The 27906-nt window shown below is 50.9% G+C and overlaps 2 protein-coding genes across 4 annotated transcripts; one reads left to right on the top strand and one right to left on the bottom strand.

Annotated features, from left to right (window-relative positions):
• Positions 1-4352: 4352 nt before the first annotated feature.
• ARF1 (ADP ribosylation factor 1) lies at positions 4353-23408 on the top strand. 3 transcript variants are annotated; one of them, XM_059063353.2, is made up of 5 exons: positions 4353-4639; positions 21320-21504; positions 21580-21690; positions 21800-21924; positions 22087-23408. In XM_059063353.2, exons 2-5 carry the CDS (start codon positions 21357-21359, stop codon positions 22246-22248), a joined length of 546 nt encoding a protein of 181 aa, XP_058919336.1. In that variant the 5' UTR covers positions 4353-4639; positions 21320-21356; the 3' UTR covers positions 22249-23408. The 3 variants fall into 3 exon arrangements, with proteins under 3 accessions (XP_058919336.1, XP_066888295.1, XP_058919338.1); XM_067032194.1 differs by having other exon boundaries at positions 4551-4732; XM_059063355.2 differs by having other exon boundaries at positions 4551-4800.
• A 1283-nt stretch (positions 23409-24691) lies between these two features.
• Positions 24692-26966, bottom strand: C4H1orf35 (chromosome 4 C1orf35 homolog). Its single transcript, XM_059063346.2, has 8 exons — positions 26776-26966; positions 26535-26685; positions 26334-26379; positions 26162-26241; positions 25874-25946; positions 25607-25692; positions 24970-25095; positions 24692-24887 (listed from the first exon to the last, which is right to left on the bottom strand). The coding sequence occupies exons 1-8, from the start codon at positions 26867-26869 to the stop codon at positions 24830-24832; spliced, it is 714 nt and encodes a 237-aa protein (XP_058919329.1). The 5' UTR covers positions 26870-26966; the 3' UTR covers positions 24692-24829.
• Between the last annotated feature and the right edge of the window lie 940 nt (positions 26967-27906).

Below are 27906 nucleotides of genomic sequence, written 5' to 3'. Positions count from 1 at the left end.
TCTAACCCCCTGCAAAGCCTATGGTGTAAACCCAGGCACTGCCGCTGTCTGGCTACACCTCACGCAAGACTTCATGCCAGTACATGTTGCCAAGATGCCGCTAGGTCCCAACCCCCAAGAAGATGGCATATATAAGGACAGTCATTTTAAGCCACTAAAGTTTGTGGAACTTGTCACCAGACCGCAGAATGAGCGGGGACCAACTTTTCCCTTTCCCAGGGCTTTTGGAATCCTGAATTCATTAGATGACTCCCAGGCCAGGTGGGGTCCCTCCCTCCTGCTGTCCTCTGTCTGGGGATTGAAAGGGGAGAAGGGGCCCCAGAAAGAGGCACAGACACCAGCCCCCTCAAACCTAGGGGTGAGTCCCAAGAGAACAGCTTGGTCCAGGTGGAGACTAGTGTTGCATGCTCCCTCACAATCTGTGTCTCCCCACCCCCAGACCCATGAGGCCCCCACCCTTCCTCCCTCCCTTACTCACCACCTTGTTGGGTGCTGTGGCTCCACACCCTGGTCAGCTTGGTCCTGGTGACCTCCTCCTGCTGACTCCCTGGCCTCCAGCCCCTCCCTGGCCACACTGCAGGAACCACCAGGGAAAGCCCCTGAGTCACTGGGGCTCCTCCTGACCCTCAAATTCTAGCTCAGACATCTCTGCTGGCCCCCTGTGCTGCAGCCTGTCTTACGTATCCCCAAGTGGGGCCTCTCTCCCACCCCTACTGACCTCATCCAGAGGTTAGAGCAGAGAGGCTATGTAGGCACCAGGGACCTCCTAGCAGGCTGGTGAAGCCCAGGGGCTCCTTCTCAGAACAAGGTTTTATTACTGCCTAAAATAAATGATGCACCATCACAAAAGAAACAGATCCAGTTATCAAAAGCTTTAAGACTTTTGTGGCATGTGACTTCACGGGCAACAGGTTTCCATTACCTTGACAAGGGGGATAGCTTCCAAGACGTACTAAGTGTGGTTAGAACTTCCCAGACCAGACACCTCCAGGGTGTCCTTTTAACTGTGTTCACCTCCATAAAGCCAGAAGATATGGAAGTGAAGCGCTGTTCAGAAGGGGGCACGGCACGCAGCATTGTCACCAGCACCAGAGATGAAAAGACTGGCCGCAGGTTGACAACCTGTGTAATTTCAGTTGAGCAGGGAACAGAAACAAGAGTTCATGGTTCCTGTGACAGCTATGACACCACATGAAAATGTCTTGAGGTTTCTGTTGCTGACGTCATAGGTCCAGCACATACTGCTGTTTGGGAATGTCACCTATATTCAAAATGGGAGGAAAAGCTAAATGTTAGTCAGAGGGTCCTAAAAACAAAGATGTGCTTTTTGGCATCCCTGTGCGAGGCTCACTGAGCCGGGCTCCCTGTATGCACCTTACCTGTTGTCTGCCCAGGCATGGAGTGAGGCTGAGAACCAGGTGAGAAACATCCTTGCCCAGTGGAGCTGGCCTTCCAGGGAGGACCATGGTGCCCAGGAGAGCTGAGGTGAGCATGCAGGAACCGCCCATTCCCAGGCAGTGCCCCAGGCAAAGGGATAAAGGCCCTGGGTGGGGAATGGTCCTGGCCTGTTCCTGTGAGCTGGGCCAGAGTGAGGGGGCCATAGTGAGGATGCAGGGAGGGAGGGCCCTGCATGAGATGGGGAAACTGAGGCAGGAGCAGGTATGCTCAAAGGGTCCGAAGGTGAGAGAGACCCCAGAGTCAGCCCTCTCACATGTGTGGAACTGGGCTATGGGGGTCCTCACACTGCCTCTTGACCGCTGTGTGGCTCTGGGTGAGCCCACCCCTGTGCCAACCACAGGCTTCCCACATGACCTGGCAACCCCCAGACTCCAGCCCAGGCCCAGGACAAGGGGCAGAGCTGCCCAGGGGTGGGGCGGGAAAATGGTCATGGAGGGTGTGTAAGTCCCCTCCTGTGCCCACACCATCAGAATAGCTGTAATAATCCCTGCATCTGCACCAGGAGGGACATGTAGGAGGGTGGGCTTGGAGAGTGCGCCTAGAGAAGAAGGGATCTGAGCTGAGCAGGGGGAAGGGTGCGGCCCTCTCCACACCCCACCTCTATCTGGACAGAAGCTTATCTCAGGGTCCCCTCTGGGCTCGGGAATTCTATAGAGGCCAGCCCAACAGAGCCAGGAGCAGGTAGGGGAGTGCAAGTAGGCAGAGGACCCCCATCCCCATCCCACCCCCATCCAGGGAACTCTTTAAGAGGATAAAGTTCTGCAGTCAGGTCCTGGACGTTGAGTGCCTTCATAAGTAGTGAGCTCCCCACCACTGGAGGAGTCCAAGATAATGTCGCAGCCTGTGGATGTACTGAAGCTCCAGTGTCTCCAGAAGCAGGGTAGGGCCAGAGGAATAGTGAAGGTGCTGGCAACAGGCATGCTGGGGTCCGGGTTCCAGGGGCTCAATCCTAGCTGTGTGACTTTGGGTGGGCTTGCAACCTCTCTGACTGCCAATAACCTGGCGCAAATGCTGTCCACCTCACAGGTGCCACACACAGAAGCTGCATGAGGTACCTGCCAGGCCTGGGGTCTTGGCCTTTCCTATTCCCTCTCTCTCCTGCCTCTGCCCCTTTGCTCTTGCTGGTACTTCTGTCCCTCTAGCCACCTTTCCCAGGGGGCCTTCTTATTCAGCATCCCTGTGTCTGACCTTGTCTTTGGACTCAGTGACCCCCAGAGGGGAGGAACTTGACACCAGACCCCAGCCAGGCCCCTGGTGTGGGTCAAGCTGAAGGTGAGGATCTGGGCTGGGGGGGGGCTTTGAGCCTGACAGTGGAGGTGGCCATGGATAGTGGCAAGCTCTCTAGCCAGCTCACCTCGCCCCCTCCTGGCCAAAGCTGGGTAGGCACCCTGTTCTGTCCATCCATGTTTCCATCGCTTGGACTTCAGCGAAGCGGGCAGGGAAGGTCCTGGTGGGCACTGGGGCCTCACTTTCCCTAGGCAACTGCCTGACACCTCCTGGCTAACAGGTCTCCTGACAAGGGCAGGGATCCTTCCCCTGAGGTGCCCACCCTGGGCCTCCCATACCTGTCTGGCCTGAAGATGCCTCCTTTTCCCAAGGGAGTGGGGGCACCAAACCAGGAGAACAGAATCAGGAGGAAGGAAAATTCAGTGACCTGGGGATTACACAGGAATCCATCTTATTTTTTAAACTGTGCATGTATCTTTCACACGCTCCTTCCTGTCTTTTGTTTGTTTGTTTGTTTGTTTAAAGGAAGCTCTGAGGACACAATAATCATTTGCAGACATCCAGCTGTGGATCAGTTCTCTGCGGGTAGAGAGCCAGCACCACCAGAAGGTTCTGTGCCCCTCTCTGGAGATATATACCCCTGAGGGCGCTTTGAGTGAGCATTGTGATGTGTTTACAGCATTGCGGGTGGGCAGCAGCTGAGGTGCAGAGCACAGGCTAGTTCTTCCATCGATAGTGAGGTCTGGCGGAGGCTGGGTCTTGAGACAGGGGACTGGCAGGGTCTGGCTCACAGGGCCTAGGGCCCTCAGCCTCTCAGGAGAAGAGGTCATCAGTTTTTGGGGCAGGGGGGCTGCCTTGGGGGGGCGGTGGCTGGGCAGCCCTGGGGAGGGCTGGTGAGGTCCTAACCACCCTAGCACAGTAAGGAGGCCTTGCCCAAGAGGAGTGGGGGGGGGGGCAGAGAAATGACAGGAGCCTGCCGGCATACTGCACAATACCTCAAGGTTTTTCTCTGCCAGGCAGGCCCCTGGGCCAAGACCCAGGTGATGGCCTGCTTTGCGCCCTCTACAACATGCAGGGCACTTGGGGAAGAGGCCCCCAGCAATCTCACCAATGATTCTTGATTTGGGGACCCTTCACAGCAGCAGGAGAGTAGTGGGGGAGAGAGTTCAAGTAGCACAGGGGTGGAGGGATGGTGCGGGACTGGGGGTTGGCGGGAGGCCAAGTCAGACCCCCAGCCGGGAAAACGTGGAGATGGACCACGACAGGCCCCCTCTCCCTTCTGATCAGCTCAGGGAGGCTTCCCAGATGAGAGGGGTCCCCCGTCTGTCACCTGGAACCCATCTCGGTGGCTACCTCGGGGGAGCGCTGTTCCCTGCCCAGCTTGGTTCCCTGCTCCGCCCGTGCTACTAGACGCCAGCTTTATTTGATCTTGGGTCTCGCTTCTTCAGGTCGGCTCCTCGGGCGCGCACGGGGCTGCATGGGTCACTGCAGTCACCCGGGCTGAGGCTGTGGAGGGGAGCTGGCACCTGGGCACCGCCGCCCCGGGACCGCAGGGCCCACCCGGGATTCAACCTCTGCATCTACGAAACCGACAGGCGAGCTCCCCCCGGGGCCGACCACTGAGATGCGCGCGCAGGCGCAGCCGGACTCCGCCGGGGCTGAGGGAGAGGGGTGCTGGGGGCGCGGGCAAGGAGGGGTGTGCGCAAGCGCAGCGGTGAGAGAGGCGTCATCTCTGAGCCCCGTGCCTGTCCTCTGTCTCGTCCCCACCGCCCGCCCGGAGTCAGCGTGTGCACGCCGCAAGCGGGGGAGTGGGCGGGACTGCGGGCGGGACCGCCCCGTTTCCCAGCGTCCCCCGCGGCAGCAGGCACTGACGTGGCCGCCGTCAGAGCCGCCATCTTGTGGGAGCGAAACCAACGCCTGCCTCCGAGCAGCAGCTGCGCCGAGGCCGCCGAGGGTGAGGCTGGGCCCGGGCCGAGGGGGGGCGGGGGCTGAGTTGAGGCCCGGCGTGAGGCTGGGCCGGGGCGGCGAGAGCCAAGACGGGTCCGAGGTGAGGCCGGGCCGGGCGAGGGGCGAGGTGAGGCCGGGCTGTGGGTCGAGGCGGGGAGCCGAAGTGAGGTAGGTAGAGGCGGGGAGCCGAGGCCCGTCAGGGGCCAGTGTCGAATAGAGGCCGGGGGCTGAGGAGAGGCTGGGCCGGTCTGGGGGTTGAGGCCGGGCCTGGGACCGAGGCGGGGCGGGGCAGGGTGGGTGCTGTTTGCTGGGCCAGGGGTCTAGGCTGGGAGGGGGGTCGAATAGGGGCCGAGCTGTGTCGGGAGCCGAGTCGAGTCCGGGGAGGGGGTCGGTCGCGCAACCCTCTCCCCAAGCCCCCCAGAGCCGCCGGGGCAGGCTCCCGGAAGTCCGGCCCGCAACGCGGGCTCTCCAGGAAGCCTCGCTTCCTGCTCCGCCTGCGAGGCCTCCTGCCTTGGGGTCGCGAGGACCAGGAAACTGAGGCCCGCAGCCCGGGACGCAGCCAAGGTCACACGATGGCCAGGGTTTGAGCCCAGTTCCTGTCTGTTCCGAGCACGGAGCCGGCGAGGCGGGGCGGGGTTCGGGGTCCGGGTTCCTGGGCGGGTGCTGTGGAGCTGGGGTCTGAGTGGGAGTGCCTGCGGCCCAAGGAAGCCCCCGATGGACGCGCTGGCGGCACTGTAGGGCCCCTTTATCCAAGCTTGCTGCAACCCCGGGATTGCTTCCTGGGTGCCTTTGGCATGGATTCGAACACTCTTCTGAGCTGGTGAATCTTTAATACGTTTGGAACGACGTGTCCAGGGTTGAGGCGGCCTCCCTAGCAGGGCGTCCTAAAGCTTTCTTGTTGCCCAGTCCAAGTGGTTACGGGAGTTAAAACGGTAGCTTTGTTGATAAGGCTTGGCAATTATAAAGTCCTTAAAATGTTAGCTAATCAGCTGAGCACTTTTGAGCTCCTCAAAACACCAAGTTGCTGTTTTAAATGAATCGAGCAAAAATGCACAAGAAATCATTGGCAGGAGACAGAGGCAATTCAGACGATTTGGGGTGGCCCCGGAAGTCACTGTTGAGAGCTGTGTAGTTGATGTATTTGTAGCTGATGTAGTTGGTGTTGGAGTGGTCAGCTCTAGTTCTTGTTTCAGAACTAGTGGTCAGCGTTTTTTCTGCTGGCTGTTTGCATGGTTGCTCCTGCATTTCTGGCAGTGTGTGTGTCTCTGAAGGAGTGTGAGATGCCATGGCGCATGCTGTGTGTGGTATCCTTGGAGTTTACAGAAACTGTCAAGAGTAGCCAAAACTGGAAGAACTTTGAATGCATGGTGTTGTTAGGTGGGTCCAAAATTTTGAGGAATTGAGTGTGTATGTGTTTATCACAAATCTGGCCACTTTGTTAGAGTGTGTGCCCTAAAGGTTTTCTCTAGTTAATGGGTAGAATGTAGTGTGCCTCTTCACTGGGCATGTCTTGTTGAAAACAAATCCTTGTCATTTGGGCATGAGAAACCTGCTGTTTCCCGTGAGGGCTAACTTCAGATACAGGTATTCAAAATTGCTACTTCAGAAAGATTTAATAGTTGGTTTGGATAATAGCTGACTCACATGCGGTCTGTTCATCATTGTAAGAAGGTTAGTAGAAAGCCAAAACTGGTTCTGTGCTTCTCACAGTTCTGGTTTTTAAATCATGTGGTTTAGCTATTTGCTTTGCCTCTTGCACAATGTGAAGAGGGCGTTCAGACCTGCTAAGCCACTTCTACCAAAGATCAGACAGGGTTGAAACTACAGGAAGGTACACCTGGACTTTTCTGTTTACTTTAGTAGAATTCAGTATGGACCATCAGCCACTGAGGTGATCTCCAGGGTCGAATGGCTGTAGGAATAAATCTAACATAGGGGAAAAACCCTTGTGCAAGTTCATAAATAGTATATTAACTTGGTTTGAGAGAGTTAAATCAGTTTCCTTCAAATTCTTCAAATTCAATGTTGCCTTGAGTTATATGAATTTAAATCTGCTCTTGATCACAGTTCAGGCTCACCAAGCATTTCTGCAGCCTTCCTGAGGGTTGTGATCACTTACTGAGCTGTTGTTCAGACCCAGCTAGCCTGTGCTTGCCATAGCATTTATGACTGGTCTCTATACACGTTGTCACATAGATATTCTCCCCTTTGACCTTCCAACCTTTGTAGGATTAGGAGAATGAAGGAAATAAAATGCACATCTGTCAGAGGTGGTTGGGAAAGAAACATGAAAAATTCCTTTCAGTTGGGATCTTAACATTAAATAAGAACTTACCTTTTTTGTGGTCTGTCTGCTTGTCATTGGTGTGGATGGTGTTCGAGATGTCCTCCCAGCACCATCTGAAGTGGTCTTTTGGAAACGTTTTTGACCTAATAGTGGGTTGGGTGTAACACTTCCTACTGGCAGGTAAAGGAGGGCTTGGGAATGTATGAGTGTGAAAGAATAAGGGGTGGGGTTAATTTCAGAGTGTGAGCCAGAGTGAGGGAGGTACTTCATCCTTAGGTTCTTATCCTCTCGTGATTGTTATAAAGTCTTTAAAATATAGCATCTGTTATAGCTATATAGCTCTATCACTATTCTGGAAGGTAGTTCAACATTCTCAGATGGATCAGATGGCCTGATTAGCTAGAAAAAATGTGGCAGAATTTAACACAAAAACATCAAAGCTCCTTATTCCTAGGAGAATCTGTTAGGCCCTCACCCAGTTCTTTCACCCAAGCTTCCTTATATGAGTGGGAAGAAATGGTGAAGCTATCTGTTGCAGGGACTAATCTCCATATTCCTAACAAACCCATGTTTCCTGGGTTTTGCGTACATTGGAGACAAGAGCTTGGCAGCCTGTCATCAGCACATAGAAAGGGAAGAGTGGGACTTATCACTCACTGAAAAAGAAGAGACAGAAAAAAACCATACAAGACAGGCAGATTTTACACACATAGCAATCAGGAGCGATTCTCTTTAGGAGGCAAACATTTTTACACACCTGAGGCTACAGGGGTGACTGTTAGTATACAGCATAAAGCCCCAGTTATGATCCATGCACATTTTCAGAAGTTAGAGATGTACAGTATATTTTAGAAACATTAATTCATGTTTAATCAGAATTTAGTAAGTTTTGCTCCTCGGAGGGATGCTAGCAAGCTAGAAGAGTTTGTTTCCAAAGAGCAAGTCATATGTAAAATAGCCAACATCTTTCAATTTGTATTGTACATCAAATTATTTTTGCAGTGATGTATGTGGGAGCTAAACAGAAAGCTTAATCGTACTAGGTCTCTGAGGTCCTGGAAATTTTAAATGTGAAGTTTTTAAGTGTACTATCAGTTTGACTTAGGGACAAATGACCAAGAAAGCAATTTCAAGATTCTGTCTAGACTTATATGTGAAGAGTAGGAACGAAGGCAAAGTTAGATGTGCCAGTGTTTTGATCATAGGTTTCAGAATAAAGGATGTCTTTAAAAATTGCTGTTGAGTGTGTTTTCCTGTGAAGTATTCTATCATCTGTAGATGAGCATGCAGTTCCTAACTGATTGAATCTATTAATTTATATTTAAAATACTGTATCTTTTGTCAATTTTGGTGATGTAACTTTGCTTAAAATAACTATAGCTTTTAGCATTTCTCTTTTGTCAAAGTGATATGAGATCTTGCAGATTCCTGGGGAGATCACTGAAAATATATTTTTAGTCACTAGTTGCAGGTACCTGAGGGCAGGTTTAGGAAGCAGATTGTGTACACACCTCTCCTGTGGTATTGAACTTTGCTGAGATGGACGTGTTTGCCCTGAGTAGTTAACTGTGTCTCTACAGCCCAGATTTCCTCCTCACTGGAATGTCAAAGGAATGTTCAGATTCCACCACACTCATATATACTTTTAAACCAGTATGAAATTTATCATTGAGTTGATAGGTTTTTTATTTCTGACAAACTAATTTTTCAGAAAAGCATATGTGTATGATTAATCTTTCTACTTTTCATACTTAAGGCCCTAATAAATGTTCTTTTATGATTCTTTTCTCTTCTTGACAGTGAGTCTCTTGGGTACCCAGGGAGGTGGCCAGTAGAGAAAGACAGGTGGAGATAGAGAGATGGATGGAGGAAGGTGGGTGAGTTCTGGGCAGAGGAGTACTCACTGACAAGAGTATAAGGCTGGGTGGAGACACAGGGCCATGGCAGTGAGTGGAATGGAAAAGCAGGCCAACAGGACACAGTAAAAGGAGTGGGCACTGAGTCATACCTATCAGGAGGATAGGGGAGGAGGTGCCATTTGAGTAGAGGTATAAGGGAGTGGGGGTCCTGTGGGTCTTCGGGAGAAACAAGAAGCTTCTCCCAGGCAGGGGAACAGTAAGTGCAACGGCCCTTAGGTGGGAGTGCACTTAGTGGTTTTGGAGACCTGCCAGGAGCACAGGAGGGGAGAGAAGCCTGCTGGTGTGTACCAGTGGCCCTTGGAGGGATAGCCCCACAGAAAGGGTATTTTGGGAACTTGTGGGAGGATTTTGGGCTCTGTCAATGGTGGGAGGCAATACTGATATTTAGTACGTTTAGCAGCAAGATTGCATTCTGCATGACTTTCATATAGATGAAAAATCTGTTTATATCTTAAACCTAATTCTGTTTATGTACAGAGTCAACGTGTGTGTGTGTGTGTGTGTTTGTGTGTGTGTGAGAAAGAAACTACCTTGTAAATTAAGGGTGATAGTGTTTTGTTCTTTGCAGAACTTTACCAAGAGTTGTTCTCTGTTTCCGGGGTGGGGGGACATTTCATGGACACAGCAGGCCCTGAGTATCTGAGATGCTGGTGTATTTGTGGCAGTCTTCATTAGGTGGTTCTCTGACTACCTCCCTTGAACTTGTAGTGTGGTCATGACCAATACTGAAGGTCATGTTTTATATTATATGACACCATCTTTCATTTCCCTGTTACATTTTAGTTGGGGCAGCATGGGTTTTTTGCAGTCTGGTGTGTATGTTGGTTGTATTGTCTGCTAGCTTCCTTTCTGGATGGTAGGGGTGGTGCTGCGAAATGCCGTGGGGGTGTCGGCTCTGATCTTCTTAAGGAACCTGACTTAGTCTGACCTTTCGTAACAGGCCCCTCTTGCTGTCATTGAGAACACCTTGCGGAGTGGAAGCTACAGGCTTTGGGAATGCCAGAGGAGAGAGGTGGCCGGGACCAGGTGGATAGTGATGGGGAAGCACCTTTCAAAGGGAGAGGTGATGGGACTTGCCAGTAAATAGATTTGGGGATGAGATGGACAGAGAGAGGAATTGTGAGTGTCTCGGGTTTGGGCCTGAAGAACTGGGAGGAAGTTGCAGAGGGTTAAAATGGGAAAGAGTGGGTCCTTTATATTTGAGGATTAGATTTGGATGGGAGACCCATGTGTTAAGGGGGTAGTAGGAGAGAAGTCTGGAGGTGAGAGGAAGCTTCAGCTGGGGTCCCATGTAGGGGACTGCGTTCCTCTGGGAGTGAATGGCTGGATAGGGGCAGTACTAGGGAGTGAAAGTGCAAGACACTGAGTGCGATGGGACTGCTGGTCACCTGAGGGGGGTGATGGGGACTGCTGGGAGGTTTTAAGCAGAGACTGGCAGGAGCAGGAATATGAATGAAATTTCCCTGAGTGCAGGGCTGCCCAGGGTTTGAAATGTGAGCAGAGGTAGGAAGAGGCCTATTGAGAGGTTGCTGTGGCTGTTCAGGCCAAACACGAGAAGTTCCCACAAGGACATTGGCCTCCCAGCCAAAACCAGCTGCTTGGAGAGTGGGGCAGAGGTTGCCCTGAGTGCTCTGAGCTGTTGCACCTCTGGGTGCTCCAAACAAGGGTCTCAGGAGGGCAGATCTGGCAGGGGGCTTGCTTCAGAGATAGGGGGATCTAACAGAGGCTCTCAGCTACTGCTGCACTTTGCTATTCTGTGTTCTCTGGGAAGCCTATCACTCAGAAAAAGAGGTGGGGCTGTAATTTTTTTTACATTTTGTTTTCAAAATGAAAGTTCTCTGCAGGCAAAAATCAAGTTTTGGAGATTGGGTTAACCATTTTAATCATTCACAGAGTCCCCTTGTGCTGAAAAAGCCTCAGGGGGCCGTCTGCCACTCAGAAGTTTGAGGAGGAAGAACTGGGCACTCTGACAGCTCATGGTTGGTTGCAGTTCCCTTTTTCTTCAAGGGTGTGGAAAGGGGTCTGAGCAACGGTGGCTTCTCCAGAGCCCCACCCTCGTACCTGGAGGGGGTCCTATGTCTGCACCATGGGTGCAGGTGGCCTCCTTGAGAAGGCACCAGAACAGAAACCATAGGGGCTTTAGCATGTTTGTAGTGATCATATAATTAAAGAAGTAGAGTGAAAAAACAAATTAATGTGATATACTTCACAACAGAAATCAGAATCCTAAATTGCCTTCTCTTCCTTGTTCTCACTACTGGAACTGAAACATAGGACTGTGTTATTTGACAGGTGTGCCTGCCCTTTCTGTCAGGATCATGGGGACTGAGACTTCAGCAACTGGAGCTGTGTGTGTGTGTGTGTGTGTGTTGTGTGAGAGAGAGAGAGAGTGTGTGAGTGTGTGTGTGTGTCCGTGTGCACGCTCATGTTGAAGCTGTTAGCTGCATTGAGAGGGCTATAGTGTAACTGTGGATCAGTCTTTGACATTGCTTGGCCCAGAGCCTCTAAGAACTAGTTTACCATTGAGGTGAGGTTGGAAGGATGAGCACTGTCGCTGTTCCACTTCTGTTTCACCATCTGTCAATTGGATTCATTGAGTACTGTTGAACTTTTGTGTGCCCAGGGCTGTGCTCATCACACAGTTACTCCTTACATGAGTGTGTGACTGTTAGCCCCACAGTGTGTCGAGGTTATGCTGAGAACAATAAAAAGGAAAGGACTCTTCCCTGTGGAAGGTGGCATCTGAACTTGGCTTCAGAGGTTGAGTGAAGGGCTCAGTGGGCATGGCATAGAAAATCAGTATGGAGAGGGGACTGGGAGCACAGCCAAGGTCAGAATGTGGGCCTGAGTGACTTGCTGAGGAGTTCCAAACCAATGGTTCTCTGTTTGTCACTGGGATGGGTTGAAATACAATTCTAATTGATTTCCAAAGGACCACTGATGTGCAGAATTAGTAAGGAGTTGGTGGTACGACACTTTTCAGGGTATCTGGGTGGTTTAGAGTTGCCTGTAGTTTCTCTAATCCTGCTTTGCATTTTAGTCATAAATTGCTTTGTTTCCTCCATTTTCAGTTTAATTTGTTGTACATTTTAATGTTCTGAGGTTGATGCAGATTTGTTTTTTGGTTTTGTTTTTTTGGTCTTTTGATTTCTTTTTCCCGTAACAATTTCTTTAGACTTAAGTATGTTTGGAGTCAGATAGAGGGTATATATGCCATGACTTCTGGAGTAGAAGTGCTCGTTTGGGTCTATGGCACTGGCCCCACCACAGTGGGGGGCCCAGATGCCCACCACCAGGTCTGCAGGACCTGGAAGCCATTCCATCACTGTTGCCCCATCCCATGGGCTAGCATACTCAGATGGTCCTGCATAGCTGCAGGGGGCCAGGAATGTAGGTTTACTCTGGAAGGCCTCAAGCCCAGGGACAAATCTGGGAGAAGAGAATACCAAGGAGCAGACAGCATCTGCCACCAGGACGAATGCACAGAACTGTGAGAGATGCTCCTGATGTAGCGTCCGAGTGAGGCCTCAACTTGTGGGTATCATCCACTCTTTGTTTCACTCCAGTTGGAGGCCGCATGACATTTGTGTTCAGAGGTCCTACATGGATATTGTTTTCATTTGGGGTAGACTGTCTGGTTATTTGCTCCCATCTGTAGATTTCACGTCAGTGTAAGTATCTTTGGTAATGGGTTTTGAGAACAGTTATGTTAAAAAATAGTAAGTAAAACTTTAAGACTATGAATAAGGGAGAATTGCAAAACATAAATAAATATATTCATCAGTTAAATGCTTTGGATTTTGTAGTTATTGGTAAGTAGGATTAATTGCAGTTACACTGTTTCCACGCTCGCCTTGTGGTTGGTATGCTTGTTCCATTAAACAATGGACAGTGACTCTTGGATGTTCATGTTAGTATAGACCAAGAGCTACATTCATGAATGAAACTCATTTCTTGGCATTTTAAGGATTTCACCTTGAATTTTAAGCTGTCCAAGAGGGACCTAAATTGAATTTCACTGGTTGCTCCTCCTAAGAATTAGACCTGACCAGAAACCCCTTCCTTCAGCTTTGGGAGGCAACCTGCAGGGCATCTGGAGACCAGGGTTAGTGTACTAGTCTCTGGATTTCTGGCATTCATCCTCCTCTTGTGGGGGGAGAGGTGTTGGGAACAGGACTGATGCATAGAGGCCAGGTCTAGTGCCTAATTGATTCCTGCAAAACATCCTAAAAATTTTGTTGTGAAAAACAAAAAATAGTCTCTCATTGGAATTCACCTTTAGAAGCAGACCATAACTGTACAGTTCTAGAATGTTTTTGCATGTTCTTTCATTTATCCTTTTTCTTTGTATTGAAAGTTCAGAGTCAGGGTAGATGAAATGGATGGAGGTGGTCAAAAGGTACAAACTTCCTGTCATAAGGTAAATAAATTCTGTAATATGAGGTACAGTATGGTGACTGTAGTTTACCGTACTGTATTTATATTTGAAAGTTGCTAAGAGAGGAAACCTTAAAAGTTCTCATCACAAGGAAAAAAAAGGTGACTGTGTGAGGTGATGGGAGTTAACTAGACTTTTTGTGGTGATCATTTCACAATATATACACATATCAAGTCATTATTTTGTACACCTGAAAATAATACAGTATGTCAGTTATATCTGAATAAAACTGAAAGGAAAAAAAAAGTTCAGTCAACTTAATTACATCCTTTGAGTGTGTCAGGCTGAATATTCTTCCTTCTGATCATGTTGTTGATTCTTATCTTCATCCCAATTGTGTTAGGCCTGTGAGGTGTATCTGCCTATCACTAGTATTGGCACGTTCAGTATTCTTATGCTAATTTTTATGAAAAAGTGACAACATGTAACGCTCTACTCAATTGCAGAAAAATGTTAGAGCTACAGAAATGGAATGTTGGACTAATAGAGTAATGACTTAAGGCTTTATTTAGCTGACGGGATGGAGCTACAAGTTGATGTACAAAAAGCAGTTTGTAGCAGATTACATTATGTGATCATATTGCCTATGAAAGTAGAGGACCCCCACCCCTTAAAATTAAATCCTACATGTCAGGGATGAATTAGGCTTTTGAGTGGTTGATAATCTAAGCACATATTTGAGTGCTTGAAGAATGAATGAAACCCTTAAAGAAAATGTTTTATAATGTATATCAATTCCTCAGGAAGATCTTCACTTTGTTAATTTTTCTTAAATTAGATATTAAAATTGACATTATGAACTATTGAGCTGTACATTTTACTATATGTAATTTACATCTAATAAACTTGACTTTTTTTAAAAAAAGCAAAACGAAAAAAGTTCTGATGTCACCTAGCTGTTCATTTGAATAGGGGATTCATCTATGTGATCTCTCATTTACAGAGGGACTAGAACAGCCCATCACATCTGAAGCACAGAATAGAATCCAAACCCTTGTTTTTTGCCTCCCTGGGTCACATTTTCGTTTCCCAAGACATGCTCTAGGTTAGTGGTTTATTCTTCCTACCAATTCCCAGCAGTTTGGGTCATCTTGATATGGATACAGAGATTTTGTTAAGTAAACCAGCTCTAACAGTTTCAGAAAATGTGACAAACTTTCCTTCTGCAGAAGTAAGCTGCACAGCTCTGTAGGGAAGGGCTGTCCCTTGCTTATCTTGAATCCTCTGAGGCTTGTTAGGAGATGCAGCAGGCACAGGTAGAGGTCGTGGGTACATATATTTCTCTTCAGCAGCTAAACCAGTCACTCTGGATTCATTTACTGGAGTGGAACAGGTGAACTCACGCTACATTTTTTCCTCCCTGCACTGGCTTTCCCAGGGAGGCCTGTTGTTGGCCTTGGCCTGTAGCCTAGTAGGTCTTTGCATGCAGGAGTGTAGGCAGCCAGTTGTGTCCTGTTCTTTGCTATAATGTTGAACTGCTACCCTATCATTGTTTCTGGTCCTAACCAGAAAAAGGAAAAAACCGTTCTTAAGGGGCTGTGTCTGCTTGGAGCTTTCTGTCTCAGGAAAGAGACATGCTGTTGTTACTCTTGAATCTTCTTATGAGCCAGCTCGAAGGTGCAAACTCAGGCAGGTGCGGGGAAGTGCTCTTTTGAGAAAATCAGAGTCTTAACTGCTTACAAATACTCAACGATCATTACCATGAACCTGAAAAACAGGTTTTGACCTTAGTGCTAGGGATCCTGGTGGAGGAAAGGGTGAAATAGGCCTAGGCTGGGCATCCTACAAGTTAGAACCTGTGTGGAGAGGCCACGGAACAACTCTCGTGGTCACTGTTGAACCTTTCCACTGTGATACTATGTTAGGTCAGGAGCTGCCAGGTTGCCTGGACCACGTGCAGGGCGGGTATAGATAGATGCTTTTATAGTGGGAGAGACCAAGTGCTGTGTGTAGCATCTTAAACCCTAGAGTTTGTGCTCATCCCCATCCAGGTTCAGCCACCACATATATGGCCCACTTCCCCTTTGGGGCTTCAGGACTTGAGTAAGTTAAAATGTGTGTGGAAGGCAAGGACCACACTGATAATCAGGGCTCAGCAGACTGCACAGCCAAGGCAGGCCAGGGGTGAGTGGGCAGACACGCTGGAGTGGGGAGGGGAGGGTAGTGAAAAGGGCGTGACAGGAGGAGGCAGCTCTTGGACTGCCATGGCTGTGACTGACTGCATTTTGAGGCTGACATGTGGGTGTGGGCCTGCTGCTGGGCCCAGTTTACCTGGAATGTTCCATCAGTCCCACTTGGGAGTTGGGAGAGTACACATAACCTTTTCACCCCTTAGTGCCCAGGTTTTTGTGTCAATTTGTAGGAACATAACACTAAAACAAGTATAAACAGCAGTCTTCCATCCTCCCTCCCAGGGATAGCACCTTTCATGCCTCACTGTACTAAATAGTGTGCTAATACTGTTTCTCAGTGTGTCAGCTTTGGACGGTGAGGGTTGGCCCTTGAGACCACAAGTTCTGGCCTCAGCTTTCCAATACCCAGCAATGACAGTCAAAGTATTTTGACTGAGTAAATATTGTTCACTGCTGAGTCAAGTGGGACTGGCTTATGGTTTCCCTCAGGAAATCTTAAAATGACTTCTTTGCATTTTCATCCTTGGGTTTTTTTCTGTGTACCTGTCATTATTTTTTCCCAATTCCCCTAGAATTGCCAAACCCCACATTTAAACCACATAGGTAACTGTTCCTCTTTTCCTGGAACTCTCCTCCTTCCTGCTGCAGTCTGCGCTGGCTGCTGTTCAGGCCTGCCTCTGTGTCTCCCTCCATCACCCTGGGGGCTCCCTCTGCCTGTAGCAACCTGGAGAAGAAGGCATGTGTGAAGCCTTGCATTTCTGACCTCTGTTCTGCCCTTTGGCTGATACAGAATTACAGATTGAAAGTGCTGCTTGTGTCTCTCTTTTGGGGGAACAGTTTGAGGTTCACCACAAAATTGAGGGAAAGGCATGGAGATTTCCAGTACCCACATAGCCTTCCTCACTGTATCCCCCACTAGAGTGGTGCATTTGTTACAATTGATGAACCTACATTGATACACCATCCTTCAGAGCCCATAGTTTACCTTAGGGTTCACTCTTGGTATCGTGTGTTCTGTAGGTTTGGAGAAATGCATATTGACACGTATCTACCATCGCAGTTTCACACAGGATAGTTTCACTGTCCTAAAAATCCTTTGTGCTCCACCTATTCATCCTTCCCTTCTTCCTAACCCCTCACAACCACTGAAAGGATCTTTTTACTGTCTCCACAGTTTTGCCTTTTCCAGAATGTCACATAGTTGGAATCATAGGTGTGTAATATTCTTAGATTGGCTTCTTTCACTTAGTAATGCACATGTATGCTCCTCCATTCTTTTCATGTCTTGATAGCGCCTTTCTTTTTAGTGTTGAATAATATTATATTGTTTGGGTGTACCACAGCTTATCCATTCACCTACTGAAAGACATCATGGTTGCTTCCAAATTGTGGCAAAATTTGGAATGAATAAAACTTTTTGGAATGAATAAAACTTATGTAAACATCAGTTTGCAGGTGTCTGTGTGGATGTTAGTTTTCAGCTCCTTTGGGAGCATGATTGCTGAATTATATGTTCAGAGTATGTTTTGTAAGAAACCTCCAAACTGTTTGCCAACAGCTGTACCGTTTCGCATTCCCTCGGGTAATGAAGGAGAGAGTTCCTGTTGCTCCACATTCTTGCCATTACCAGCGTGTTTTCTGGATTTTGGCTTTTGGTCATTCTAATAGGTGTGCAGTAATAGCTCATTGTTTTTTTATTTAAAAAATTATTTATTTATTTATTTTTGGCTGTGTTGGGTCTTTGTTGCTGCGCGTGGGCTTTCTCTAGTTGCCGCGAGTGGGGCTACTCTTCGTTGTGATGCGTGGGCTTCTCATTGCAGTGGCTTCTCTTGTTGTGGAGCATGGGCTCTAGGCACGTGGGCTTCAGTAGTTGTAGCTCGTGAGCTCTAGAGCGCAGGCTCAGTAGTGGTGGCGTATGGGCTTAGTTGCTCCGCGGCATGTGGGATCTTCCCAGACCGGGGATCGAACCCGTGTCCCCTGCACTGGCAGGCGGATTCTTATCCAGTGCGCCACCAGGGAAGTCCCAAGCTCATTGTTTTAATTTGCATTTCTCTGAGGACATACGATGAGCATCTTTTCATTGCTTACTTGCCTTCTGTAAATCTTTAATGAGGTTTTCATTAAGATCTTTGGCCCATTTTTTAAATTTTAAAATTAAATTTCTGGGGCTTCCCTGGTGACGCAGTGGTTGAGAATCCGCCTGCCGATGCAGGGGACACGGGTTCGTGCCCTGGTCCGGGAAGATCCCACATGCCGCGGAGTGGCTGGGCCCATGAGCCATGGCCGCTGAGCCTGTGTGTCCGGAGCCTGTGCTCCGCAACGGGAGAGGCCACAACAGTGAGAGGCCCGCATATCACAAAAATAAATAAATAAATAAATAAATAATTAAATTAAATTTCTTATTGTTGAGTTATGAGTGGTCTTTGTATATTTTGGATGGCAGTCCTTTATCAGATGTATCTCTTGCAGATATATTCTCCCAGTCTGGTTTTGTCTTTCACAGAGCAGAAGTTTGCCATTTTTTTTTTTTTTTTTTTTTTTTTTTTTTTTGCGGTATGCGGGCCTCTCACTGTTGTGGCCTCTCCCGTTGCGGAGTACAGGCTCCGGACGCGCAGGCCTAGCGGCCATGGCTCACGGGCTTAGTTGCTCCGCGGCATGTGGGATCTTCCCGGACCAGGGCACGAACCCGTGTCTCCTGCATCGGCAGGCGGATTCTCAACCACTGCGCCACCAGGGAAGCCCAGAAGTTTGCCATTTTAATGAAGTTCAGTTTATCAGTTATTTCTTTCATGGGATCATGGTTTTGGTGTTGTGTCTAAAAAGTCATCACCATATGCAAGGTAGATGTTGGTCTTTTAAATTGCTCCTAGTTTCCCCCTCGCTTTTTTTTTTTTTTCTTTTTAATATTTATTTATTTGGCTCTGTTGGGTCTTAGTTGCAGCACACGGGACCCAGTTCCCTGATCAGGGATCGAACCCGGGCCCCCTACATTGGAAGCTCAGGGCCCAAGCCACTGGACCACCAGGAAAGTCCCAGTTTCCTCTTTTTAAAATCTTGTGTGTGTGTGTGGATTTTTTTCACTTTGGTTGTGAGGTCTGCTGTTCTCTGTGTCCTAATGCCCTGTTCTTGTTTTGTGGGCACCAGGTCCCCACCATGTTGATGGCCAAGGCTGTGTGTGGGTTGGGGATTTTGTTTGTTTTTTATTTTTTTCTTTTTAAATGTCTTCTGTCTTCTCTCCAAATTCTTTGTTTCAGTCACTTGCATTGGGAGCTTCTTAAAGGGAGATAGGGGCGTGGCTGTTTGAGGGCCTCCAGGTGCAAGAATCCATAGGTCCTTGCTTTGAGGCCTCTGGGTTACATGTGAGGGTCTGTAGGGCAGTGTGCCTTTCTGTTGCTTTTGCCGTATCCATCTGTTTCCAGTACAGTGCACCCCATGCCCTCCTCTGCCTGGATAGCGGAGTCAGGGCCCCTGGTTCAGTTGCTCCAAAAAGGTCCCTTGGCTCTCCTGCAGGGCTGAGGATGAGCACTCGGTCAGGGTCAGACCTCACCAAAATTTGCTGTCTTCTGTCACCTCTTTCCACCTCACCCCACTTTTCTCTTTTGAGTCAATCATCACTTATTTCTTTATTGGTAACGATTTCAGGAGTAAGCTGAGATAAATGTGTGTGTTCAGTTTATTCTGTCTTCCATAATTTATCATCGTCTATATTTAGAAATAATGGCTGTCTACAGAAAAGGAAATATCATAGTAAAGATATTTTTAAATTTTAATTTTATAACTAGGTAATATTATTCAAAACCAAAAAGAATTAAGGTGTTGAAAGTTTACTGAAGCCTGCTGGAAGGGACTCCATTGGACACCTCTAGGACCATTGGAGCATCTAAGTCAAAGTGGGGTGGTGATTCTGACCTACTGAGTAAACTAGGAATGCACAAGTTCACACTATATCAATATATGGAGAAGTGGTTCCTTGCAGTAGGATGCTAACTAATAGCTGGAAGGAATGACTCAATAGAAAATCACCATTTGACAGTCCTCATGGCAATAATTCATCCAGGAAATGTCAGAGTGCTAAAACTAGAAGGTGGAAGTTGGATGAGGAGCGGGACATGGACTTAGTCACCAAATACTCACTGATGACTAAGGCAGAAAGTAACTTGGAGTGGAGGCCTGGCGACTCCACTTGAGCCTGTCATCAGAGGTGATAAGGAATGGTGGGGATCTGGGGCACGCCCCCCAGGTGGAGTGCAGTGGGGCGTGCCCGTGGCAGGCCCATATCTGTGTCCTTCATGGGTCTGGCCTCTGACCCCAGCAGTGTCCATCCAAAGTCCAAAGACTGGGGAGCTCATTGTTACTTCTAGGGGGGTCAGGTATGCAGGGCAAGGCTCCTTCCAAGCCTTGACAGTGGCTTCCACCAACACCTTCTCAGAGATCAGGTCCAAGCAGCTCCTGCCTGCTTGGAACAAGTTCTCTGTGGTTCATTTGGTTTTCTGTCAACACTCACACAGATTTCTTCCCAGTTGAAGGCTGCCCAGCTCTCCACAGCTTGGCTTCACCTTAGGTGCCAAAAGTCCAGATTCCTGGCTTCCCTGGTGGCGCAGTGGTTAAGAATCCACCTGCCAGTGCAGGGGACACAGGTTCGAGCCCTGGTCCAGGAAGATCCCACATGCTGTGGAGCAGCTAAGCCTGTGCGCCACAACTACTGAGCCTGTGCTCTAGAGCCTGTGAGCCACAGCTACTGAAGCCCACATGCCTAGAGCCCGTGCTCTGCAACAAGAGAAGCCACCGCAGTGAGAAGCCCATGCACAGCAACAAAGACCCACCTCAGCCATTAATTAATTAATTATTATTTTTTTAAAGTCCAGATTCCTAAGCATTTGAGAAAGTGACCGTTTTTTCCTAAGGCCTTGTTTGGAAATAAAACAGTTGGAGGAGGAGAGTACTGAGCATGGAGAGGCCTGGCCTGGGCAGCTCTGGTGCCTTGGGCACCTTTTGGGACAGAAGATCCCCTCCTCTGTGAGCCTCACTCTCCCACAGCTGTGGTCACTTGTCCCTTCCTGCAGGTCTGGGTGTCTGGGCCTGGTTTCTGACCTTGGGTCCAGCCAGCTCAGTGGTATCCTAGTGTTTCTGCTCTGCTGAGTGAGGAGAGCCTGGTGGAAGCCCAAACACAGCACACGTGTTCTCGTACAAGCATGTTGCTGCACCACGCAGGCCTTCTCCTCTCTGGGACAGCACTGACCACAGCTCTTGGGAAAGTGTCCCCTGGCAGGCTCCCCAGGGTCATTGCTGTGGGCTCACCCTTAGACTGAATGCCCTGGTGTGCTGCCCTAGAGCCCAGATGTTCTCACTCCATTGGTCCTGCCTGCAGGGTGTGCTAAGCTCTCAGCGTGTTGGGAAAGGTTGGCTTTTGGTCTCTGCCATGGGCCCTCCTAGCTTCTCGTGTGTTAGTTGCCTTAACATTGGACTGTTTTTTTTCACTGAGACTTGGAGCAGTTGGGAGACATGGTAGGGCCTTGGAGTGGTTGTTTCTGGCCCCTTGAAAAGCTCTGTATTAGATTATGGAGAATCTAGCATTCATTTGAAAGCCACACCTCTCCACGCATGTTGGACATTGCACTCCACAGTGGCACATTGTAGGACTTAGAGTAAGTTACCCTGAGGCCTTGGGCGTCACTTCTTGAGATAATGGCAGCAGCTGCTTCAAAATCCGGTCAGCCCTGTTCTAAGATTCCCATTCTCTCCCTTCTAAGGGTGATTTCAGGGCATCAGCTTATGCCTTGTGAGTTTTCAGGAGAGATAGCAGGATGTCCATCTGTCCGTCTGTGGGTGAGTCTGTCTGTCTCTGAGCTGCTCCTGCTTTGCTGGCCCTGGACAGCACAGAAAGAGACACAAGGACTCCTTGTATCTGCAGGTTTCTCTGGCCAGTGTTGCTCCCACCAGTCTACAGCATGGGGAATATCTTTGCAAACCTCTTCAAGGGCCTTTTTGGCAAAAAAGAAATGCGCATTCTCATGGTGGGCCTAGATGCTGCGGGAAAGACCACCATCCTGTACAAACTGAAGCTGGGTGAAATTGTGACCACCATTCCCACTATAGGTGAGGAGGCTGGGCCTTGGGAGGCTAGGGGGTAATGGTAGCCCTGGGGAGAGCCTCACACTGGGTCTCCTCCAGGCTTCAACGTGGAAACTGTGGAATACAAGAACATCAGCTTCACTGTGTGGGATGTGGGCGGCCAGGACAAGATCCGGCCTCTGTGGCGCCACTACTTCCAGAACACACAAGGTGAGGTTGGCCCACCCTATTACAACCCCTCAGGAGGGGGGCTGTGGCCTTTGGGAGAGGTTGGGGGTGTCCTGAGTACCTGCACTAATGCTTACTGTTCCCTATGCAGGTCTCATCTTCGTGGTTGACAGCAATGACAGAGAGCGTGTGAATGAGGCCCGAGAGGAGCTTATGAGGATGCTGGCAGAAGATGAGCTCAGGGACGCCGTTCTGCTCGTGTTTGCTAACAAACAGGTATGCATGACTGAGCCACCGTGTGTGCTGGTGGTGGGTGCATGTTAGGCAGCCACCTCTCAGCAATGGAGGTCTGATGAGTGGGGGGGGGGTCACAGGTCAGGTGGAGAGGGTTCCATGCAGTCCCCTTGACCCACGCCCACTGTGCTACCCTCCCCCCAGGACCTCCCCAATGCCATGAATGCAGCTGAGATCACGGACAAGCTGGGTCTGCACTCTCTGCGCCACAGGAACTGGTACATTCAGGCCACCTGTGCCACCAGTGGGGACGGGCTCTATGAGGGACTGGACTGGCTGTCCAATCAGCTCCGGAACCAGAAGTGAGCTGTACTCCTCTCTCCTCCCCTCACACTCCCTCCTTCTGCCCTCGCTTTACTCTCATGTGGCAAACGTGCCCCTGTGGTGTGAGTGCCAGAAGCTGTCTCCATGGTCGGTCACAGTGTGCTTCACCATGCTGTAAATGTGCAGACGCAGCCTGCAACTGGGTTTTTATTTAATGTAAATAGTTTTTGTTTCCAATGAGGCAGTTTCTGGTACTCCTATGCAATATTACTCAGCTTTTTTTATTGTAAAAAGAAAATCAACCCACTGTTTAGTACTGAGAAGGGATTTTAGGCACACGGGTCATCCAGGAGTCGCTGTGTCAGAAAAGCCCGATGTTCCTCTTCAGGGCTTTACATCTGTGTTGAGATCCATTTTGGTGGTTGGTTTTTAACCCAAACTCAGTGCATTTTTTAAAATAGTTACAAATACAAGATAAGGAGAACACTTGAACACACAGAAGGGAGAAATGTGCCTAGTGTAGGTTCTGCAGTAATGGCCTGAGTCCAGTCCACCAGTGGTCTGTTTCCCGTTGGGAACGTGAAACGGGGCAGAACCAGCTATGATCCATTCTGCATGGTCACAATAGGGTCCCTGTGATTTGCTCTGTCTTGGGTCATCCCACATCCCATAGCGTTTGTGCTTGTATCTGTGCTTACATGGCTGCCTAGGAGATGGGCTGGAGGCTGCAGCCACCGCTCTCAGACCCCTTGGAGGAACCCCAGCCTTTTCTTGGGTCAGCATGGGCACTTTGGTTGGAACGCTCTGGTTTGAGCGGGAGCCCTGCAGTCCCCTTGCTTGCCTGCTCCGGGCTCTCTGGGGTCTCACCAGCAGGAGCGCGGGTGGTCATCCTTGAGCCCCAGCCCCTCGGAGCCCCTGTCTACGTGTGCTTTCACTCCCTCAGCCTGCAAGGGTCAGATTTGCCATCGAAAAATGATAACCTCTACTTTTTTCTTTTGTATTTTGATAAACACTGAAGAAGCTGGAGCTGTTAAACTTTATCTTGGGGAAAACCTCAGAACTGGTTTATTTGGTGTCGTGGAACCTCTTACTGCTTTCAATACACAATTAGTAATCAACTGTTTTGTATACTTGTTTTCAGTTTTCATTTCGACAAACAAGCACTGTAATTACAGCTATTAGAATAAAATCTCTTAACTATTTCATGGCTCTCCCATTTTTGGGTGCCCCTAACAGTCTGCCTCTTGGAAGCTGGGCAGGGACAGCTGCTTCCTCCTCACTTAGGGAGGGCAGCATTGCTCTGACTTGCCCCGTTTCCTCTCTCTGCCCATCCCTTCCCTGCCACCCCACCCTTGTCTCCCTGCCCCCCTCCCCCACCACTTTCCCATGGGTGGGTGTGGGTATGTCCCAGTGCCCTTGTGGTGACCACCTCATTGGTCTCATGCTGGCAGTCCAGCCCCCTGGTCCCAGTCTTGGCAATGCCTGGTTGTGAAAGGGACGGCAGGGTCACCATATGGAGTATACCCAAAAGGCTAGGGCCAGGTGGCATGTGGACGAAACCCCCCACCCTTCCTAACATCCACCCTCTGTGGTACCCCCCAAGCCAGCCAGCTTGTTCTCTGGAGGGGCAGGAACCCCTGGCCAAGCTCCACATCACTGCCACAGTGATTGACCCATGCCTGGCTGGGTGCTTTGTGCACCTGTGCCATAGACCCCGTCCCACTTTTGCAGGGCTTGTCCCTCTGACTTGGAGCCCTTCTTGGCACCCTTGTTTCCCCAGCTGGATGCAGGCATTGGCAGGCGAAGGTCCTGTCCTTTCCCCCAGTAGGCAGGCTGCCCCACCATAAATAATGATCTGCTCTAACAGGTTGAAAACCAGTGCTGAGTGCTCCAAAGACAGAATTGCCTTCAGCTCTCATTTCTTTGAAAATCAGAAGCAAAACAAGAACCTCAATAATGAATCCAGTCTGGGTTTTGTTTTTATTCCAATGTGGTTGTAAGATGTTAAGTTTTCACTTTTTCTGTGGAGGGCCAGGTTGTATGTATGCCTCCCAGCCTTGGAGATGGGGGGCGGGGGGGAGGGAGCCAAGTGCTGTTGTAGCACGCAAAGGGGGTGGTGGTGAGACAGTGGTTAAGAGGTCCCTTGGTGGCCTGGAGAGACAAGAGTGGCTCCAGGTACAAGTCCAGCTCCCCATGATCTAAATGCCCAGGCTGCCCCTTCTAGCATGCTCACCTACTTGCAGCTGAGCACTCTGGCCCCTCTGCCCTCCCTGCTGGCCACACATGACCCAGGGTTCTTGGTACACCTGAAGTTGATGCAGGGGACCAGGCCAACATGGGACCCCAGGATGCTGACCACCAAAAGGACAGTGCCCCTCCCAATGGGCTTGCAGGTAGTCTTGTTGGAACGCAAGAGATTTACCATTTTCACACATCACTTTCTATTGTGACACATGACAACAACCTTCCCTTTAGTATGAGCCACTTTCCACTTAAAATAAGTTTATTTAAGTACAAAGAATGAGTCAACACAAAGAAGAATAGAAGTAGCCACACTTGGCCACAACTAAGCCTCTTTGGGGACCTGGGGTGACCCCCACAGGCCCCTCCAGATCCCTGGGCCTCAGTCACTGTCATGCCTGCGCTTCCTCTTGCAGCAAGGCGAGGAGTCTGAGTCATGCCTAAGGGAGACCAGGGGACACCTGGCGTGAGGGCCCCTGCCTGCCCAGCCCTCCGTCTCCATCCCCAGGCAGCTGCACCTACTGGATGGGCGCAGGGGGCTGTGAGGAATCCGGCCCCCTCCCGTGCTCCTTTTCTTTCCTCCTCTTCTCTTTCTTGTGCCTCTTCTTCTTTTTCTTCTCTTTCCTGCTCTTCCTGTGGCTTTCAGGGCTGCAAAGGGTGATACAGAGCGCCAGGAGCCTCTGGGGTTTTGGGGGTCTAGCCGGGGGTGGGGCCACCACAGTAGCTACTGACCATGTGTAGCCATTTCAACCTCAAATCACTAAAGGAAACTCCTCAGTACCATGTGTGGCCAGTGGCTACCATGGTCGGCATCACAAGACACATTCCAACCACGGCAGAAAGCTCTTTAGGGCAGCACCTGACAATCTCATGGTTCCTTCCAGCCCTCCCATTGGGATGCCCCTGCACTCCTGGAGCCGGGTGGTGACCCTCTCCTGTGCTCCCCAGACCCTCACACAAGTGGCCCATGTCTCAGCATCCTCCTCCAGGGCCCCTGACCCTGCTGGGGGTTGGTAGGCAGTCATGAGACCACCCCAGGGCTCAGGATCTCCAGAGATGCCTCAAAAGAAAAAAGGGGCTGGAGCTGGGGAGTTCACTGACTGGAGAAACAGCCAGCATGCTGAGAAAACAGTGAGTTCTGTGCCCTTGGAGGCCTTACCCCGGCTCCACCTTCTCCTCTGACCGAGGCTTCTTTTTGGCTGAGGCCGGGGAGGTCCCTGTCCGACTGCTCTCCACGCGGTGGTGCTGCCAAGAAAAGCCACTCAGGGGGTGTGCGGGGCGCCCCTACCGACCGGCGAGAACCAGCCAGAAGCTGGGAGGGTATCCCCAAGGAGAGACGGCCTGCCCCCATGGCCCTCAACAGGAAGAGGCACTCAGACCGCCCCTCACCCCACCACGGGAAACCAGGATGTTTGGGGGTAGTTACCGTGAACACTGAAAGCCCCAGCTTAGCAGCCTCTTTGTCTTCCCGGGACAGCGCCACTCGCCCTGCAGAGCCACTGCGGGGACGTGGGTGAGATCCCCCCATGGTGAGATACACCGCCCCACACACACACCCACGGCGAGGACCGCCCCCCATCCCCAAGCCTCCCTAGAGAAGTGGTGCGCCCAGACGACCCATGCTAGCGTCCACCTGGGCGGCTGACAGTGCGGAGCCCCGAGGAGCCACGCCCTCGCGATTTCTGGGGCCCCCAAGGACCCTCCGGCCCCGCACCTGGAGCTCCCCAGTCCCAGGAGCCGGTCCACTCCCTTCTCGGGGTCACCTCCTTCCCGCTTACAGACTTCGACAAAGTCCTGTTGTGGGGGGGAGTGCAAATGCTCACCGCAGCGCGGGGTCAGTCCCCTCCCAATCCCGCCCCCGCACTCCCGGAAGGCCCACCTCTCACCTCCTTGCTCAGGCCGGTAGGCTGCTTCCTTACGTTCTTGTAGCCTCTGCGGGGGCCGCGCGTGAGCTTCAGGGATCTGCGGACCTCTCCTCGGGCCCTGCCCCAGCCCCTGCCGCGCCCCCACCTGGAGGTAAACCAACACCCTCCCCGCCCCCCCCACCCCCACCCCCACCCCGACCCAAGCTCTCAAGGCGCACTCACAGCGCTGCCATGAGCGCCTCCTGCTCCGCCTGCCTCACAGCCGCCAGCTCCTGCTCCCGGCTCATACCCGCGCTGTGCGCCCGGCCCTTGGCGTACCAGGTGAGGTCACGGCCCTTCTGCCAGCGGCCCACTGGGGCCATCAGCGAGTTGCCTGCAGGGAACGGAACGCCGAGTGCTCGGCACGGCCCGCGGGTCGGCGCGCCCCCAGCCCGCGAGCCCCCGGTCCCTGCGCCCCGCTCACCCAGGTAGTTCTCCCTCTGCTTATCAGTCTTCACATCCTCCCAGCTGAACTGGTCCTGCCCGCCGCGCACGCCGCCGCGGCTGGAGCCGAACATGGTAATAAGCAGCCCTCTACCTCCGGACTTCCCGGTACCCAGGCCCCACAGGTCCCCGCTCCCACTCACGCGTCGCACGCGGTGACGTCACGCCCGCGCCAAACCCGTGCGCTTGCGCTCTGTTCCCCCCTCAACTCCCGAAGGTGTCCCGCCCCGGCGCGCATGTGCCTCAGTGCTGGCCCCCGAGCGCCTGCGCACTGCCGCGGCCCCAGCGGCGGCACTGGCAAAGGTGCGGAGGCTGGACCCGGGCACCCCAATGACAGGACAGCCGTCATTAGAAGTCACGTTATGTGGGTGACGCTCCAGAGTCACTGTTCCCATTGTGTGCTGTGTTCCCTTGGCTGTGCCGGCAGAGGGGCAGGCACTGAAGAGACGTCTGCAAACCTGCACTAAGTTTCCCTGCTATAGCTGCTTGAGGTTTCTATCAGGTAGCAGGCTGCCCCAGAGACAGGGAGCCGCCAAGGTCAGGTCGCGCCTGCACCTCTCGTCCTCCGCCCACGGGGGTACCGGCTGTGTCCGTTCCCACGGAAGCATTCAAGCACAGCTCATCGCGTTCGTTCCCCAGACAGCGCAGAGAACGCCTCCGTCACCCACAAAGTGTTGGCAGATGCTTCTCATTCGGCACCGTTTCGGTCATTGCTGCTGTCAGGTGATGGCTCAGTATCCGAAGTAAATTGAGCTAGTTGTAGGGCAAGCGCGTTCCGTTTATCACCACAGCGAACCAGACTCGATTCAGCGATAACGGTGCTAGTGAGTGGAGGGGTGCCACTCTATTAGCCGACCCCTGCTGAATTGAACCGTAGGGTGAACAAATGTTCTCTGAGGAATTTACAACAAGGTGTCAAGAGTGTTATTCTGTATGCCCTTTGTATTAGTCCTTTCACAAGACACTGCCCTCCTGCAGGTTACTCAGTGAGTTCCCCTGATGGGCTGGCAGGGAATTAAGTGAGAAGAGGCCTTTCACCTGGTCTTCCTCTGAACCTGCTTTCTCGGGGAATCCCTCACTTGCCTGACAGCTGCCGGGGGCAGGGCATCCT

The sequence above is a fragment of the Kogia breviceps genome, chromosome 4 (assembly GCF_026419965.1).
Source record: "Kogia breviceps isolate mKogBre1 chromosome 4, mKogBre1 haplotype 1, whole genome shotgun sequence".
In the NCBI taxonomy this organism is placed as follows: domain Eukaryota; kingdom Metazoa; phylum Chordata; class Mammalia; order Artiodactyla; family Physeteridae; genus Kogia; species Kogia breviceps.
Note: the sequence above shows the minus strand (reverse complement) of the source record. Positions and strands in the feature narration are given on the sequence as shown.

What these genes read in the sequence shown, in the direction of transcription:
- ARF1 (XM_059063353.2), top strand. Translation starts at nt 21,357, where the DNA reads ATGGGGAATATCTTTGCAAACCTCTTCAAGGGCCTTTTTGGCAAAAAA. An exon ending in CTACTTCCAGAACACACAAG is followed by an intron (nt 21,691 to 21,799) that starts GTGAGGTTGGCC and finishes TTCCCTATGCAG; the next exon opens with GTCTCATCTTCGTGGTTGAC. An exon ending in TCGTGTTTGCTAACAAACAG is followed by an intron (nt 21,925 to 22,086) that starts GTATGCATGACT and finishes CCCTCCCCCCAG; the next exon opens with GACCTCCCCAATGCCATGAA.
- C4H1orf35 (XM_059063346.2), bottom strand. Translation starts at nt 26,869, where the DNA reads ATGTTCGGCTCCAGCCGCGGCGGCGTGCGCGGCGGGCAGGACCAGTTC. An exon ending in GCAGAGGGAGAACTACCTGG is followed by an intron (nt 26,686 to 26,775) that starts GTGAGCGGGGCG and finishes CGTTCCCTGCAG; the next exon opens with GCAACTCGCTGATGGCCCCA. An exon ending in GAGGCGCTCATGGCAGCGCT is followed by an intron (nt 26,380 to 26,534) that starts GTGAGTGCGCCT and finishes CGGCCCCCGCAG; the next exon opens with AGGCTACAAGAACGTAAGGA.